The sequence below is a fragment of the Zingiber officinale genome, chromosome 4B (assembly GCF_018446385.1).
Source record: "Zingiber officinale cultivar Zhangliang chromosome 4B, Zo_v1.1, whole genome shotgun sequence".
NCBI classification, from domain to species: domain Eukaryota; kingdom Viridiplantae; phylum Streptophyta; class Magnoliopsida; order Zingiberales; family Zingiberaceae; genus Zingiber; species Zingiber officinale.
Window position 1 is genome coordinate 40,504,192 of NC_055993.1, and position 16,846 is coordinate 40,521,037.

The 16,846-nt window shown below is 35.6% G+C and overlaps 1 protein-coding gene across 1 annotated transcript; it reads right to left on the bottom strand.

Moving 5' to 3' along the window:
* Window positions 1-10,868: 10,868 nt before the first annotated feature.
* On the bottom strand, window positions 10,869-16,203 carry LOC121974981 (luminal-binding protein 3-like). Its single transcript, XM_042526297.1, has 8 exons — window positions 16,042-16,203; window positions 13,811-14,078; window positions 13,520-13,734; window positions 13,195-13,437; window positions 12,112-12,591; window positions 11,873-12,027; window positions 11,671-11,753; window positions 10,869-11,587 (listed from the first exon to the last, which is right to left on the bottom strand). The coding sequence occupies exons 1-8, from the start codon at window positions 16,097-16,099 to the stop codon at window positions 11,086-11,088; spliced, it is 2,004 nt and encodes a 667-aa protein (XP_042382231.1). The 5' UTR covers window positions 16,100-16,203; the 3' UTR covers window positions 10,869-11,085.
* Window positions 16,204-16,846: the final 643 nt, after the last annotated feature.

Consider the following 16,846-nt stretch of genomic DNA (forward strand, 5'->3'; position numbering starts at 1 on the left):
TTATGGAGCAAATTGGTCAAGCTTCATGAAGAGATCCCCTCCACTGTACAAGAGCAAGAAGTATCCAAAGAGGGTGACTCTTTGGAGCAAGATCAAGAGGAGGACTCCGAGGTTAAGAGATGCTCAACCTCCGAAGAAGAGGAAATCCAAGAAGCTTCATCCTCAAGGGAATGCAATGAAGGGAACAAGGAGGGAGCATACTCCTTGTTTCATATTCAAGATGATGAAGCCTCCACCTCTAGGATTGGGGGGGAGCAAACCTTGGTGACACCGGATCAAGAAGAAGGAGAAGCTTCTACATCCGGGTCAAGAGACGAAGAAGAGGAAGAAGATTCTACCTCCACAAGTCAAGAAAAATCAAATGGAGAAGAATCAAGGTCCGATCAAGAGGAAGCTTCTACCTCCGGATCCAAAGGAAAAGATGCCGCCCCTACAAGCAAAGGTATAAATATTTCAATTAATAATAAAAATCATATTATATGCTTTGAGTGTAGGGAACATGGGCACTACAAGAGCAAGTGCCCTAAACTGGCCAAGAAGAAGGGCCAAGTGGCACAAAAGGGCAAGGTGAAGCCCAAGGAGACCACCCCCGGGACAAAGAAGAGCAAGGAGCACATTGTGTGCTTCTTGTGTCAACAAAAAGGGCATTACCGAAGTCAATGCCCTAAGGGGAAGAAGGTGGTCAAGGTTCATGGAGGAAGCTCAAGTCAAGGGGGAGCCTTCAAGGTAAAGAAGAAGGTATCTTTTATTGAGCCTACCCCTTTACATTATGGTAAAAAGCATGTTAGTTCTAATTTTTATCATTTTAATGCAATTTACCATAAGAATAGAAAGCATGAGGGCTTTAAAGAAAAGCATGTGGCCCTACATGCTAAAACTACCCAACCTAAGGTTAGGAAGGTAGATGGACATTTGGGCAAGAACACTAAGGATAATAGATACAAGCCCAAAAACAAAAATGCTCATGGGTGTAATGAAAAATCAAAATCTAAGGACTTAGTGAGAGAAAATCAAGTCTTAAGGTCAAGACTTGATAAAATGGAAAAGACCCTAAAAAGGATGGAAAATATCCTATTGGGGCAAAATGAGCATAGCCTAGGGTTAGGGGTACAAAAGTCATCCAATGGCCATAGAGGTTTGGGATACAAACCCAAAGCTAAAAAGGATGTGCCGAGTTATCATAGGGTTCCATATAGCTATGGAACAAACCCTAAGTCTAGAGGTCAAGTCAAAGATACAAGGGAAGATATCCCTAGAAGTATTTTTGCAACCAAAGTGACTAAGACTTCTAAGAAGTCTAAGAAAGTCACTAACAAGGTCACAAGGGAGGCTATCCCTATAGTTGATCTAGAAAATGTGACCAAGGCTTCTAAGAAGCCCAACAAAGTCACTAGAAAGGTATCTAGGGAAGTTATCCCTAGTGAGTACCTAGAGCATCCAAGGAGCACCAATAGGTGTTGGGTTCCTAGGAGCATCTTCTCTACCCCATAGATGGGTTAGAGAGTGTCAACTCCGATTAGAAGGGTAGTTAACCCAACTTTGAGGAAATTGACACTCAAGGAGCATTTTCAAGGTTTTTGTTAACCTTTGAAAATGAAATGAAATTATTATTTACTCCTTGAAAGAGTAAAATGTGCCTAGTGGTGAAAAATTGATTTTATCTTAAAATGGCACATATTGGGAAATTCAATAAGAACTACCAAGTTAGAATTTTGGTATGTTCTTAGGAAATTTAAGGTAATCCGGGCCTTGATTTATGTAATCAATCTTGAGGAAAAATGAAATATGCCAACATTTGAGGACATGCTTAATTTTGACTGGCATAAATTAATCAAGGGAAGTAGAAATGCCAATTTAGGCTTTGGCACTTTCATGAAGCACTTTAGGGCAATCTAGGTTTAAGTTGTAAGTTTAGCTAAGATTTTAAGGATACTTAGATAGTTGATCTAGGTATTTTATTTATGCTAAATCTTGCCATGAGTGTTTGCCCATAATATGCCATGACATCATATTTTATTTTAATTTGTATTTTACATTCATGACTTATCATGGAAAATACAAAAATACCATGTCATGTCATACATACATCATGTAGTTATAGGAATCTTTCTTTTGAAAGTTATTTTATTTTGATGTATGCCATAACATTATCATGCATTAGTTTAATTCCTTGTAATTAAGGAAAAATGGCATTTAACAACACTTATTAACAAGTGACATCCTTGGTGGATGTTTACCACTCCAAATGCCTAGATAGATATGCATGATCCCTAGATTAGGGCAAAACCAAACTTTACATCTCACAAAGACCTATAAGATGACTTGTATGTGCTTTAGTGCACATTAGATACAAGTGAGATGTTAGGATGATGAACAAAGCTCAAGATGTTGATTTAGTGCATTCTCTTGAGTTTTTAAATTCATCAAAACACATAGTTATGTGTTTTCCCATCATTGGGAAAGCTAATGTACAAGTCATGTGCATTATGCCCAAGGAACATGATGGGATATTGATTTTGAAAATGTTTTTAAAATGTTTTTGGAAAACCTTGGTGAAGGCTATCTTTTGATAGTAATCACCATTGAATAGTTAGACACAAACTTGAAGAAAACGCTAAAGTTTTTGCAAGTTTTCAAGTTTGTGTCAATCTTTGAAAATATGAAGTATTTTCATAGAAAACTATTTTTCCATGATTTAGTATGCCCTAAATAATGTCTACACGAAATTTTATGATTTTTGGATTTTTGTAGAATTTTCTAGGGGTTTCTGAAGTTGACTGAAATGGAATTTCAGCAACTATCAGAGCTTCGATCGATCCATGGATCGATTGGAGTTCCTGAATCGATCCGTGGATCGATTCAGAAGGCAAGTCTCCCGCAAGCAGAAGCTCGCTGGATCGATCAGCCGATCGATCCAGGAAGTCTGAATCGATCAGTGGATCGATTCAGATAGGTTCAATCGATTGGAACCCAACTCCAATCGATTCAAGTTGCTGATTTTGGCTGGGAAGGTCTGATTTCAGCATCTTTGAACCTCTTTGAGTCTAGGTAACCATTCCAAACCCCTAAAATACATTTGTATACATACAAAGGGTGTTTTCATGTGAAAACAAGGATGGATTGGTTAAGGAAGACTTCATTGAAGTTTAGGTTGAGGTTTGTTTCAAATTTTGAGTATTTGAACCTCAAAACTTCTAAATTTGGGTTTCCTAAAGGTTTAGGGATTCCAAGTCATTGTTGGTGCAATGACAGAAGTTACCACCATGTATTTAGGGGGAGGGACTCTTTAAAGACATGAAAAACTATTTTTCATGAACCTTGGAAGGTGGTTAACCTTCTGTTGTGAAAATGCTCAAGGTTGAGCGATTGAACTTTGATGGAGAGTGGATATCCTCATTATTTCAAGTGAGAACTCAAGAGGTTAGAAAATGCTCAAGGTTGGGTATTTGTCTACATTGAGGGAGAAGTTAAGGATAAATGAAGGGTATGGGACCTTCATTATCGTGTTGGTCACAACAAGTGATGTTGTGAACAACGATGAGCAACTCTTCAGGGGGAGAGTCTTCAACAAATGGAGTTGTTGAAGTGTGCCCAAAATTGGAGCATAGTTTGATATGTGTCCAAAGATGGGTTGATGTGTTTTATTAGTAGGGGGTTGATGTGTGCCAATAGGGGGAGAATGAAAGGACTTGTAAATGAGAGTAAGTTAGGCTTTCATTACCTAGAGGGAGTTTGCCCTCTTAGGGGGAGAATGAAGAGTCTAACTTATGTGTTCATTACCTAGTGGCATGAAGAATGAGGCTATGGGATTAGTCTAACTTACATGTGGTATTGTAAGTGTTATTGTGGTATTGTCAAACATCAAAAAGGGGGAGATTGTTGGTGCAATGTCCCTCAGGTCAAGGTTGACCTGGTTAACCAAGCTGAGTCTTGGTTTGGGTTTAGATGTTTGACAATAAGATATTGATTGAAGAAGAGTCAAGTAGGTCAAGGGAGTGACCGGATACTTGACTGGGAAGTCCTAGTGAGTGAAGCTAGGCAGAAGGAAATCCTGGTGAGTGAAGCCAGGTGAAAATCCTGGTGAGTGAAGCCAGGTGAAAGTCCTAGTGAGTGAAGCTAGGCAGATGGAAAGTCCTGGTGAGTGAAGCCAGGTGAAAGTCCTAGTGAGTGAAGCTAGGCAGATGGAAAGTCCTAGTGAGTGAAGCTAGGCAGATGGAAAGTCCTAGTGAGTGAAACTAGGTGAAAGTCCTGGTGAGTGAAGCAAGGCAAGGGAAAATTCAGATGGATCAAGGATGATCGGACATCTGGTGTTGGGAAGTCCAAGTAGGTCAAAGGATTGACTGGATACTTGGCATGAGGAAATCCAGATGGGTCAAGGTTGACCAGACATCTGGTGGAAGTCCAAGTAGGTCAAGGGAGTGACCGAATACTTGGCACGACGAGAAAAGTCCAAGTGGGTCAAAGGGATTGACCGGACACTTGGTGGGGAGTCTTGGCAGGTCAAGGGAGTGACCAGATGCCAGGCATAATGTACCAACAGGTCAAGGTTGACCGGATGTTGGTTAGGGAGGTTTGGGACTTGGTTTTGGGCAAAAACCAAGTGCTGGATCGATCAGTGGATCGATTCAGGCTCTGGATCGATCCGTGCATCGATCCAGACCTTACCCAGCGAGCTTGGGATCGATCGCTGAATCGATTCAGGTCCCAATCGATCGATGGATCGATTGGGGCGACGTTTCGCGCGATAAGCGCCGGATCGATCCGTGGATCGATCCGGCGCTTCGAGCGATAAGCGCTGGATCGATCCATGGATCGATCCAAAGCCTCCCGATCGATGGGAACATTCGAATCGATCGGGATCCGTCGGGTTTATAGCCGCAGGCGGACGTTGTCTTCGGTATCCCTTCTCCGATTCACTCCAGATCTCTCGCCAACTCCTCCACGGCGCTCTCAAAGATCAGATCGCCAGTTCTTGAAGGATCTTGGAAGCTTTCCAAGTCAAGAGGCGGATCAAAGGCAAGAAGAGAAGCTACGGTTAGGGTTTTCTGTACTCATTGTAAGCTTTGCGCTTGTATTTTGTTTCCCTTTCCTTTCTTCTTGTACTGAGAGTCTTGTAGGGCTTCTCCGCCCTCGGTAGTTACCGAAAAGGAGTGTTTTCATAGTGGAGGGTGCGTGCGTGGTGTGGATCCTTGGATTAGTCACCTCTTGTGAGGTGGATACCAAGTAAACCAACCGTGTTAGCGTTGTGTGAGTGTTTCTTTGTATTTCCGCTGCATACCCTTGAAGAAGCAAGCAACGCCGAACAACGAGCAAGCGACGAGCTATTCACCCCCCCCCCCTCTAGCTACTTTTGGTCCTAACAGGCCGTGCCGTTACTCACTAGGACTTTCCACCCCTGGCAGTGGATTTTTGCCTCCCCCAGGATTCGAACTCTAAACCTCCAGGCTTAAGTATTAGAGTTTATGAATCCTGGTAACCAAGTGAGTTGATCTCACTTGGTTACCAGGATTCATAAACTCTAATACTTAAGCCTGGAGGTTTAGAGTTCGAATCCTGGGGGAGGCAAAAATCCACTGCCAGGGGTGGAAAGTCCTAGTGAGTAACGGCACGGCCAAGGGTCGTCGGTCGACGACATTAGAGGTCGCCAAATGGGCCGACGACATAAGGGCCGACGGTCGACGACATGAGAGGTCGCCAAATGGACCGCCAAATGGGCCAAGAGGGCCGGGTCGTTACAATAAAAATCTCACTTGGTTACCAGGATTCATAAACTCTAATACTTAAGCTTGGAGGTTTAGAGTTCGAATCCTGGGGGAGGCAAAAATCCACTGACCAGGGGTGGAAAGTCCTAGTGAGTAACGGCACGGCCAAGGGTCGTCGGTCGACGACATTAGAGGTCGCCAAATGGGCCGACGACATAAGGGCCGACGGTCGACGACATGAGAGGTCGCCAAATGGGCCGCCAAATGGGCCAAGAGGGTCGGGTCGTTACAATAAAAGGCGCCTTTTTATTGTAACGACCCGGCCCTCTTGGCCCATTTGGCGGCCCATTTGGCGACCTCTCATGTCGTCGACCCTTGGCCGTGCCGTTACTCACTAGGACTTTCCACCCCTGGCAGTGGATTTTTGCCTTCACCAAGATTCGAACTCTAAACCTCCAGGCTAAGTATTAGAGTTTATGAATCCTGGTAACCAAGTGAGTTGATCTCCAGTTATGACTTCCAGTGGATTTTTGCCTTTACTCACCAGGACTTCCACTTTGCCTAACCTCCAGTTATGACTTCTCCTTGCTAGTCATCTAGTCCTGACTAGACTACTCTATTCCAAACATCAAATCTTGTTTGGATTAACCCTTAGTCAAATTGACCAGATTTAGATATATTATCAAACATCGAAACTCTATAGGTCGACTGCACCAACAGTAACGAGTGAGTGGTCATGTCAAATAGATTATTTATATAAATTGTGAAAAAAAAAATGAGTAAACTAAGATATTCATGCAGGATTTTTTTTATTGTGATAATTATTATTTGTTAAAATAAGAAGAGTAGAAGTTTTAAAAAAATAGCAAAAATAATTGAACACTTTGCAACCCCATTTAAAATCAATAATAATGTTTATTATTATTGAATGTTGCCTAATAAATGAACTAATAACATTTATAAATACAAGATTATACAATATTTTTTCAGTGAGGGAAAGAGAATAAAAAGACAAATTTCGGACCGTTTGATTTCTATTTTTATTTTTTAGAAAATATAAAATAATTTTTAGACATTCTTTATTTTATCTATCATAGAATGATATTTCCTTTTTAAAAAAAAATAGATGTAGAAATTATCAATTAAATAATATTTTTTCACAGAAAATAAAAATAAAAAATGTACAAACTAAAAGCTCTTCTAAATTTCTTGGACGAAATTTGTTAAATAGTAAAATCATATAAATCAAAAGTAACGATGTTATAAGCTTGAATGTGGACTCTATTTGGATTGTGAATGATTTAAGTTGAACTAAATTTTATATTATTTGAATTATTTAATAAGATAACTGTGTCTATTTTTGAGTTGAAATAAATTTATTTATTTATATTAAATTATAATTTAAAAATTAAAAAATGAACTATTCACCTAAAGCTCCATTATTTTTTCCAGTATAATTTTCTAACCAAAATAAGTATTTTAGGATATGAATAAGTTTTAGCAAAAATCCTTAATTATGTTTAAAGTTAAAACGACCTTTTACAAAGGGATAAAATAATATATGTATGCCACCAAATTTATGTGAATGCATGTGAAATTAAAACACTTGAATTGACTTTATTGAATTGACTTGAAAGAGCATGGAAGTTTTAAGATAGTTATATAACTATAAATACTCATGTATATATTATTTTGATGATAGTTAAAAAAAGTCCAATAAAATTTCCTCAATAGCGTTGAGTTTTTTGAATTTTTTAAAAGATGCTTCATACTTTTATTTATCTAAGCACATAAGGGTGAATCTAAGATTTTAAATTTAAGATACTAGACGAAAATAATTATTAAATATATTATATAATAATAACATCTCCTGTATAAATTATATTTAATTGAAATATAAAAAATAAAGTGTTTTAAAAAAATTTCAAAACTTACTAGACCAACTATACATATTTAATTTTAAATGGGCCAAATAATATATATACTAATATAATTTTTTAAAAAATCAATACTAAAATATTGTTATTAAAAAAATTAGGGGGGGATGGATCTTCTGGACCGTAAAATATAATTCAGAGCATAGATCATTTCATTCACAGATGGGATCTCATGGACTCCACCTGTTATACAAGTAGGATCTATGAGATCCCACCTATTAACAATCCCTGGTCGAAACAAACCCAGGGTTGCAACCCAAAGGATCCGGACTGAAGAGGGGCGCATGCTTTTCTGGTCCCAATATAAATCCGCTCCTAAATTAAACACTTAATTTCTAAAATATCCTTCGTGCCTTTTAGCTCTAAATAAAAAAAAACTAATTTCTTATTTAAATTAAAATAAACTGAATCAAACCGATCAAGAAAAAAAAACTTAATTATTTTATCAAAAATTTCATACAAAAGTCATTAAACATTATGCTTTTAATTTATCCATTATTTTCAAAAAAATGAAGCTTTAATAAAAAAATTTAAAAAAAAACGGTTAATAAAATATATATATATAGATATATATATATAGCTAATTATAAGAGAAAAATGGAATAATTTTTTTTTAAAAAATAGAAAATTAAAAAATACTTTGGTGTTGCTATAGCGAAAGCATCATCACTTTGATGTTATTTTTTCAAAGCATCATTATCTTGGTGTTGATTTCGTCAAAGTATCATCATATTTGATACCGATTTCATCAAAGCATTTTTATCAAATCACTATCTTGGTGATTTAAAGATGGAATATCAAGAGATTTAGTTTAATAGACTCTCTTGGGTCTCAACCTACTCAAAAACATTTTAATCATGACCTCTATTAGTTTAAAAATTATTTTAAAAAAAATAGCCTTCGAATTAAACACCTCTTATTTACTCTAGAACAACAATCATAGCTTTCTTGCACTAGATCTTACCCATACTAAAAATTTAAAATTTCAGGAACATTTAATTTATCAAAGAGTTTTGAATAAAACTCATTAATATACCTAAATAAGTCTTTCAATTCAAACTTTATTCAAATAGGTTTCTTTCACTTTCTTGAATCTATCAGTTCAAAAACTCTTGACTTATGAACTCTATAAGTTTAGAGAAATTGTTTAAAAAATTCATCTTTCTTTATTTTTGGCATATATTTAGACTTAAACACCTCTTATTTACTCTAGGATAGTACCAATAACTTTCTTTACTCTTCTTATTTTGTCCATGCTAAAACTTTAAATTTTCAGAAGCATTTAAGTCATCGACCTAGATAAGTCAATTTTAGTCTAGACTTTATCTATAGGTTTCTCTCTCTTTCATGAGTCTCACTATGCAAAAAAAAAAAAAAAAAAAAAAAAAAAACTTTTGATTCATAACCTTTGTTAATTTAGAGAAATTGTTTACAAAATTCAACCATCTTTATTTTTGATAAAATATCATATTTAGATTTAAACACATCCAATTTACTCTAGGACAACACCAATAACTATTTTATATTCTCATGATCTTTTCTATGATGAAATTTTAAAATTTCAGAAGCATTCAAGTCATTAATGAGTTTTAAACAAAATTTATTGATAGGCCTATTTAAGTCACTTTCAATCTAAACTTTATCCAATAGATTCCTTTCACTCTTATATATGAATCTGACCATGCTAAAAAAATCCTGATCCCTAATCTCTATCACTTTAGAAAAATTATTAAGCCTTCTTTACTTTTGGCACAATATCATATCTGAACCTAAACGTCTCTTATTTACTCTAGAACAACACTAATAACTTCCTTATACTATTTGATCTTGTCCATATTAAAAGTTCAAGATTTTAGAAACATTTAAGTCATTAATAAGTTTTGATCAAAATTAATTGATGAACCTAAATAAATCAATTTCACCCAAACTTTATCTAATAAGTTCCTTTCACTCTCTTAAGTCTCATCATACGCAAAAACTCTTGATTTATAACCCTTATCAATTTAGAAAAATTATTTTAAAAAAATTTAAGGTAGACAAAACTAATATGATAGTAACTCTGCTTCGTACTAGCTAACCCAATCTTACCGCTAGGGCAGACAAAAAAGATGTCTAGGTCCAAATATGACACCCTACTAAAAGTATACTAGATTAAATTTTTTAAATATTTTTTTCAAAAGTAGTAGGTGTTTAGGTCTGAATATATCATTGTGTCAAAAATAAAAAGAAATAAATTTTTTTATATATTTTCTTGAAACTGACAGAAAAAGTTTTTGAAGGCGAGAATCTAGTCTTGATATTTCCATCTTTGGATCATCACTAAGTTGGTGATACTTTAAAGAAAACAACCAAGGCGATGATCCTCTGACGAAATCAACATCAAAATGGTGATATTTTGAAGAAATCAATAAACACCAAGGTGTTTTCACTAAAACAGCACCAAGTAATTTTAATTTTTTTTATTTTTCTCTTTTAGTTTTGTTTCATGTTTTTTCCTTGTAATTTAGCTATTAAAAGGATTAAAAATAATTTTTATTTTTTTATTTTTATAAAGCTTCTTTAATTTTATAAATTTTATTAATCTTATTTTATATTTTAAAATTTATTTTATTAAAATTAATTGTGGCAATTAATTTATTTTATTAAAATTAATATATATATATAGGAGATCGTTTAATGACATAAATTTTTCTAAAAAATAAACTTTTTAAAATGATTAATGACTTTATATAAAATTCTTTAATGAAATAAATAAGTTTAAACAAAAAATTAAATTTTTTTACTTTCATTTATTTATAACTGACGGTAAGAGTATTTTAAGAATTAAGTGGACCTGGATAAAAATCAAAATACGATTATCGTTTGAAAGATTCAAAAAACCTAAATACGCCCTTTGAAAACACAGCCTTTTTTTTAATTTAAATCACTATCCATGCGCGTTCTTAATTCTTATGGTCTAAATTAAATCATTTTGGTATGCTAAAACCTCCTAAAGCCTCCAGAAGAATATTTCAGTGTCTTGTAGGACTGTAAAAGAGTTCGAGTCAAGTAAAAAAACATTAAATAATTTTGACCCCCGTTTAAACTCAAATAACATTTATTATTAATGGAATATTAACTAATAACAGTTACCAGAAAAAATTATTGCAAAATATTATAATGGGAAAGGCCCTAAGGGCCGTACATATCGGCAATATGAAGCTACTCCGTAAAAATCGTGAGTTCCAAGTTGAGACAAGAAGTTTGGTTAACTAACAGATAGAATAATAGTTCAAGACCTCCGTTTAGACCCAAACACAAAAAGCCAAGCATGGGGATGTATCTCCCTGCTTCATCAGTAAACCCTACGAGCTTAGCATAGAATTACAAAATCGAAACTTTGTTCAACCTCAAATGGCTCTCCGCCCATCCCTTCGACGAATGATTGTCTGGTCTCATTTTACCGTTTAAAGCTCATCGTGTGAGTCGTCATCATCTGCATCATCAGCACCACCCCCCGGTGCACCACCAGACCTTTGATACACTGCAGAAATGATGGGGTTGCAAACAGCCTCCACCTCCTTGAGCTTCTCGTCATAGTCCTCTTTCTCTGCGCTTTGGTTGTCATCGAGCCACTCAAGTGCATCCTTCACGGCCACCTCTATCTTCTCCTTCTCTTCCCCCTCAAGCTTGTCAGCAAGCTTGTCTTTGTCATTGATAGTGTTCTTCATGTTGTAAACATAGGTCTCCAACTGGTTCCGAGCATCAATCTTTTCTTTCACCTTCTTGTCCTCCTCAGCAAACTCCTCAGCCTCCTGGACCATTCGGTCAATCTCTTCCTGGCTGAGGCGACCCTTCTCATTGGTGATGGTGATCTTCTCTGACTTGCCAGTGCCCTTATCTTCTGCCTTCACATTTAGAATACCATTTGCATCAAGCTCAAAGGTGACTTCAATTTGAGGTGTGCCTCTGTTGTTGCATGCTAGAGGATGTTAGTGGCAAGAAATTTGAAAGATGGGAACAAAATAAGAACAGCATTACGAAGAAAAAACCTTGGTGCTGCTGGAATTCCAGATAAATCAAACTTCCCAAGCAGTCTGCAATCTTTTGTGAGACTCCTCTCACCTTCGAAAACCTGCAATGCATATTCCCAATCAAGAATTACTAAGCTGTCCCCAAAAAAATCACCCAAGACGCAGGCAAAAAGAGAAGTGAAGAATGGAATAGTCAAGGTTGAGAAGAAATCAGTGGTACCTGGATGGAGACTGTAGTCTGTTGATCTTGGTAAGTAGTGAAAACTTGAGATTTCTTGGTTGGGATGACAGTGTTCCTTGGAATCAACTTAGTCATCACTCCGCCAACAGTTTCAATACCAAGGGTAAGAGGAGCAACATCCAGAAGAAGAATGTCTGAACACAAAAGATCAACACTACTAAGAATTTAAATATGTAAGCAGGCACATGAAAAATAGTCTTCATCGTCAATGATTGTACCTTTAGTTTCTTCACCTCCTTCACCACTAAGAATGCTTCCTTGTACAGCTGCACCATATGCAACAGCCTCATCTGGGTTAACTCCCTTGTTCGGCTCTTTGCCATCAAAGTAATCCTTCAGGAGTTGTTGAACCTTTGGAATCCTAGTGCTACCACCAACAAGGACAATCTCATCAATCTGATGCTTCTGCAACCCTGCATCTTCCATGGCTTTCTTCACGGGTCCCATTGTCTTTCTGAATAAATCATTATTCAATTCCTCAAAACGGGCACGAGTTAGAGGCTCTGAGAAATCCAAGCCATCATAAAGCGATTCAATCTCGACGCGGACTTGGTGCTGGTTACTCAAAGCTCTCTTGGCACGTTCACTCTCTCTCCTCAACTTCCCAAGAGCACGATTATCCTTGCTAATGTCCTTTCCATGCTTCTTCTTAATCAATTTGATAAAATACTCCATCACTCGCTGATCAAAGTCCTCTCCTGTAAAGTAAAACAACGAGTTCAAATAATGCATAATATGAAGCTAACCGACCATCTCCTAACTAAAGAACCCCTAAAAGAACTTATCATTTATTGGAAACAACTATTAGCCTAGCAACCTCAAATTTGTAACAAAAGAATTATCACACACGAATATAACAAGCTAGTGAGACAAAAAAGGGTCATGATACTTGCCAAGTTGAAAAAAACTATTGGATACTTAAAAATGAATTTGCAATCTTATCAAAAATAATTGCATGTAATTGACAGGTTAACCACATACTGAATGCAAGATGTATACTGGTTACTATATGCCATTTTTCTGTTATAAAATGTTTGAGGAAGGGATGATGTTAGATTCCCTCGAAAGTTGCAAAGTTGGAAGTATGAGAAGTGATTATAATAGCATCTCTATTTATTAGAATGGTGGTTGAGTTAAGGTCAGAACAAGCATTTGAGATTTAGATAAACCAGAGAGGCCAAGCAGTGAAAATTCATTAGTACATTCAAATTGCTAGTTAAATTGGTTATTTGCATTCTCAGCCAGTATTGGAGATTCTTCTCCTAGATAAGAGACTAAAAATCTAGGCCAAAACAAATTACCTCCCAGATGAGTATCACCATGTGTTGCCAGAACTTCAAAAACTCCATTGTCAATTGTCAAGATGCTAACATCGAATGTGCCACCACCAAGGTCAAAAACAAGAATGTTTTTCTCACCACCCTTCTTGTCCAGACCATATGCTATGGCAGCAGCTGTTGGTTCATTGATTATTCTGGCCACATTCAAGCCAGCAATTATGCCAGCATCTTTGGTTGCCTGTCTTTGAGCATCATTGAAATAAGCTGGTACATGAAAAAGATGAAAAATGAGAATTATCTCATGGGATAAATTTAAAGTGAAAGAATAATCTAGAGCATTCTATACCTGGAACAGTAACCACAGCATCCTTAATTTTCTTTCCAAGGAAAGCTTCTGCTGTCTCCTTCATCTTAGTCAAAACCATGGCACTTATTTCCTCAGGACTGAAAACTTTAACTTCTCCATCCTTGATCTTGACTTGGATATAAGGCTTGCCGTCTTTGTTAACAATTTTGTACGGGACAAGTTTCATGTCCCTCTGAACTTCTTTATCCTCAAATCTGTATATAGGAAATGTTTAAGTACCAAATGAAATATATCCAAACAATTGAGCAAACTGTCAAAGAGTAAACTCACTTTCTTCCAATAAGTCTCTTGACATCAAAGATAGTTCTTTCTGGGTACACTGCTGCCAGATTCTTTGCAGCCTCACCAATCAATCTCTCAGAATCAGTGAAAGCAACCCAAGATGGTGTAATGCGGTTTCCTTGGTCATTGGCTATGATCTCCACATGTCCATTCTTGTAGACACCAACACAAGAGTAGGTGGTCCCAAGATCAATCCCAATAACAGTTCCCAACTTGGTGGCTTCTTCTTTAGCAACCGAGAATGCAAACAAAGATCCTGAAAAAAAAAAGTTAAAGTAATTAGTCACGGCCATAGACAAACATTCTTGCAAATTCAAGAAACTGGTTCAATTATCTCAATGGCAAAAAAAACAAACACTAGACCGACAACTCAAGAAAAGGACTCACCACATTCAAATTTAAAAAAATGTAGAAATTTTATTTTCTTTTAAAATCAACGATATTATGTGCAACATTTAGATCAATTGGTGACGTGCTATTATTATTCTTCTGCAATTAGGTGTAACTATGATATTTTAAAATGAGAAAAATATTTTTGGCAAGACATGGGCATCTCCAACAATGATAAATAAGCTTATAACGGAGCTGAGCCAAGCTCAACATTATTCAAACTATTAATTAGAGAAAACCATAGTGAGCAAAGCTCAATCAAGCATTCAAGCTCAAAGTTATGTATTCAAGCGTGTTTATTAAAAAGCTTATCATGACAAGTTATAGACATATCCAGCAATGATAAGTAGGCTTGTAAATAAGTCAAACCAAGCTCCATACTGTTCAAGCTATTCAATAGAAAAAAAACCACAGCAAACTAAGCTCAATCAAGCTCAAACTTATGTATTAAAGCTAGTTTATTAAAAAGCTTATCAAACTCTACAAGTGCCTGAATTTTTACCAAGCTCTGTTAGATACCTTAAAACAACAGAATTTGTAAAAGAACATAAAACAATGCAAACACTATCTACTACATATGTATACACTAGAATCTTTTATACATGTATGAAAGAGATTAAAAAAATGGTAAAAAAAACTTGTAAATAAGTTTGTTTGTTAATTGTTCATGAGTTTTATCCAGAACTATGAATAAAGGAGGTCACATGTTTATTCCAAAGATTGAGCTTGTTCACAAACATAATTTGTCAAATTCAATCTAATGTAAACAAAAAAGCATTGGATAGAGGAGACTTAAGCGAGATGCATATTACTTTTAGCAGTATGGTTGTGCATACGTCTCTTCTTAGAGGTGTAAATGAGCCAAGCCTAATTTAGCTATGTTCAATATTATTTATTTACTTATTCACCTCATCCAAACTTATTTATTAAAAATCTTATCTTATAGCTTTTTATCGAGCTAAATTAACAATGTTGTTGATAAATTAAATGTTTATCTAATACATGAAATTTATATTATTTTTTTACTATTAAGATATTATGAATTAACTTTAAAATTATATAAATTATCATATTTTTATTTATTTAAATAATATATAAAGATATATATAAACAATTAAATTTTATACAAATTAATAAATAAGCTTATTCATGAACTTTGTTTATGAACGTTAAAGAACAAGCTTATTAGTGTTCAAGATTGTTTATTTTATATATTTTTTTACTATTGAACAAGCTTGATCGTTCATTTCCAACCCTACCTCTTCTCACCTCCTATGTAGCTTCATGGGATCCAAAATAATAGATACAAATCCGTTAATAAGAGTACATCTATAATTCTTGAATCAAATAAACATTAAAAAAACAAAGAGAAAAGCATTTTCAAGTATAGGATTCAAGCATGGAATAGTATCTTCTTTTGTTTTTTGGAAGGGGAAAAAAACTGCATATAGACGTCGATTTGCAAATTAATAAGCATTAACGAGACAAGTGCAGAAGACAAATAGTCTGTCATGACAATTATCATACAATTCCATGCATTATTTATTCAAACAAAACTCATCTCTAAGAGCAATCATAGGATTATATTTTTGCTCGATTCTATATAAAACTAAAAAAACAAAACACAATGCAAACATTCACTCCCCCTCGCACCAGATCCTAGCACGACATCGTATATCTAACGGATCTGGATTTAAGACAAGCCCAAATGGAACCCAGATCAGATCCCCACATCCTTTCACCAGGAGCAAGGTTCAGAAACAAAGATCAGAGAAACAAAGGCAGATCAATAGCAGAACATACCACGAGATTAGATCAGAAACACATACCAGCGAGCAAGAGACCCAACAGGATCAGGGACCGACGATTCAGCAGCGATGAAGCCATAGCCGCTCCCCCCTGGAGCTTCCTCTTCGCCCAAAACGCGGAACTGGATCTCTCTCTGAATCCGAACTCTCCTCTCTCTCGTGCTTTTTGATGCGGAATGAACCGAAGCGTGGTTTATAACGTGTTTGGAGTCGGAGGGTGAGATCCACTTGAGTCGTCTCTCCTGCATAGAGGGCAAAGAAAACACGTCAATTTTGCTTACGTGGACCAATCATGAGTAGCGTTTTGAGCGTGTCGTCCTATTGAATGAGGCCATGTTGTTGGGACGACAATGTCCGTTAGATCCATATCAGACGGCCTATAAAAAATGTCGAGTAGCCTAGTTGGCTGAAGACCCTTTAATCTAATTTGCTCCCATTAATGCCAGTGTGTATAATTTTAAACTCTTCTCTTATTTAGATGCTAATATCATTTTTTTTTTTGAAGTAGTAAAATAACAGCGAAGGTTATTTTAACTTCTTAATCATTAAAATACCTTTATAATTTTATTATATATATATATATACACACACGAATATGATACATCATGCGATGTTACAGTGCACTATTATACGTGTTGCGCAGCATATCGTTGTTTTTTATTTTTTATTTTTTTAATATAGTTTTTTTAACTAATTTAAACTTTCCAAAAATTATAGTATTCATGTTTAAAAAAATTTAAGATTTTACCATAGGTTCAAACTTTCTAATTAACTTATAGTATTCCCTTAAAAAAATAAATTTAGGTATTTATGGATATATTAATAC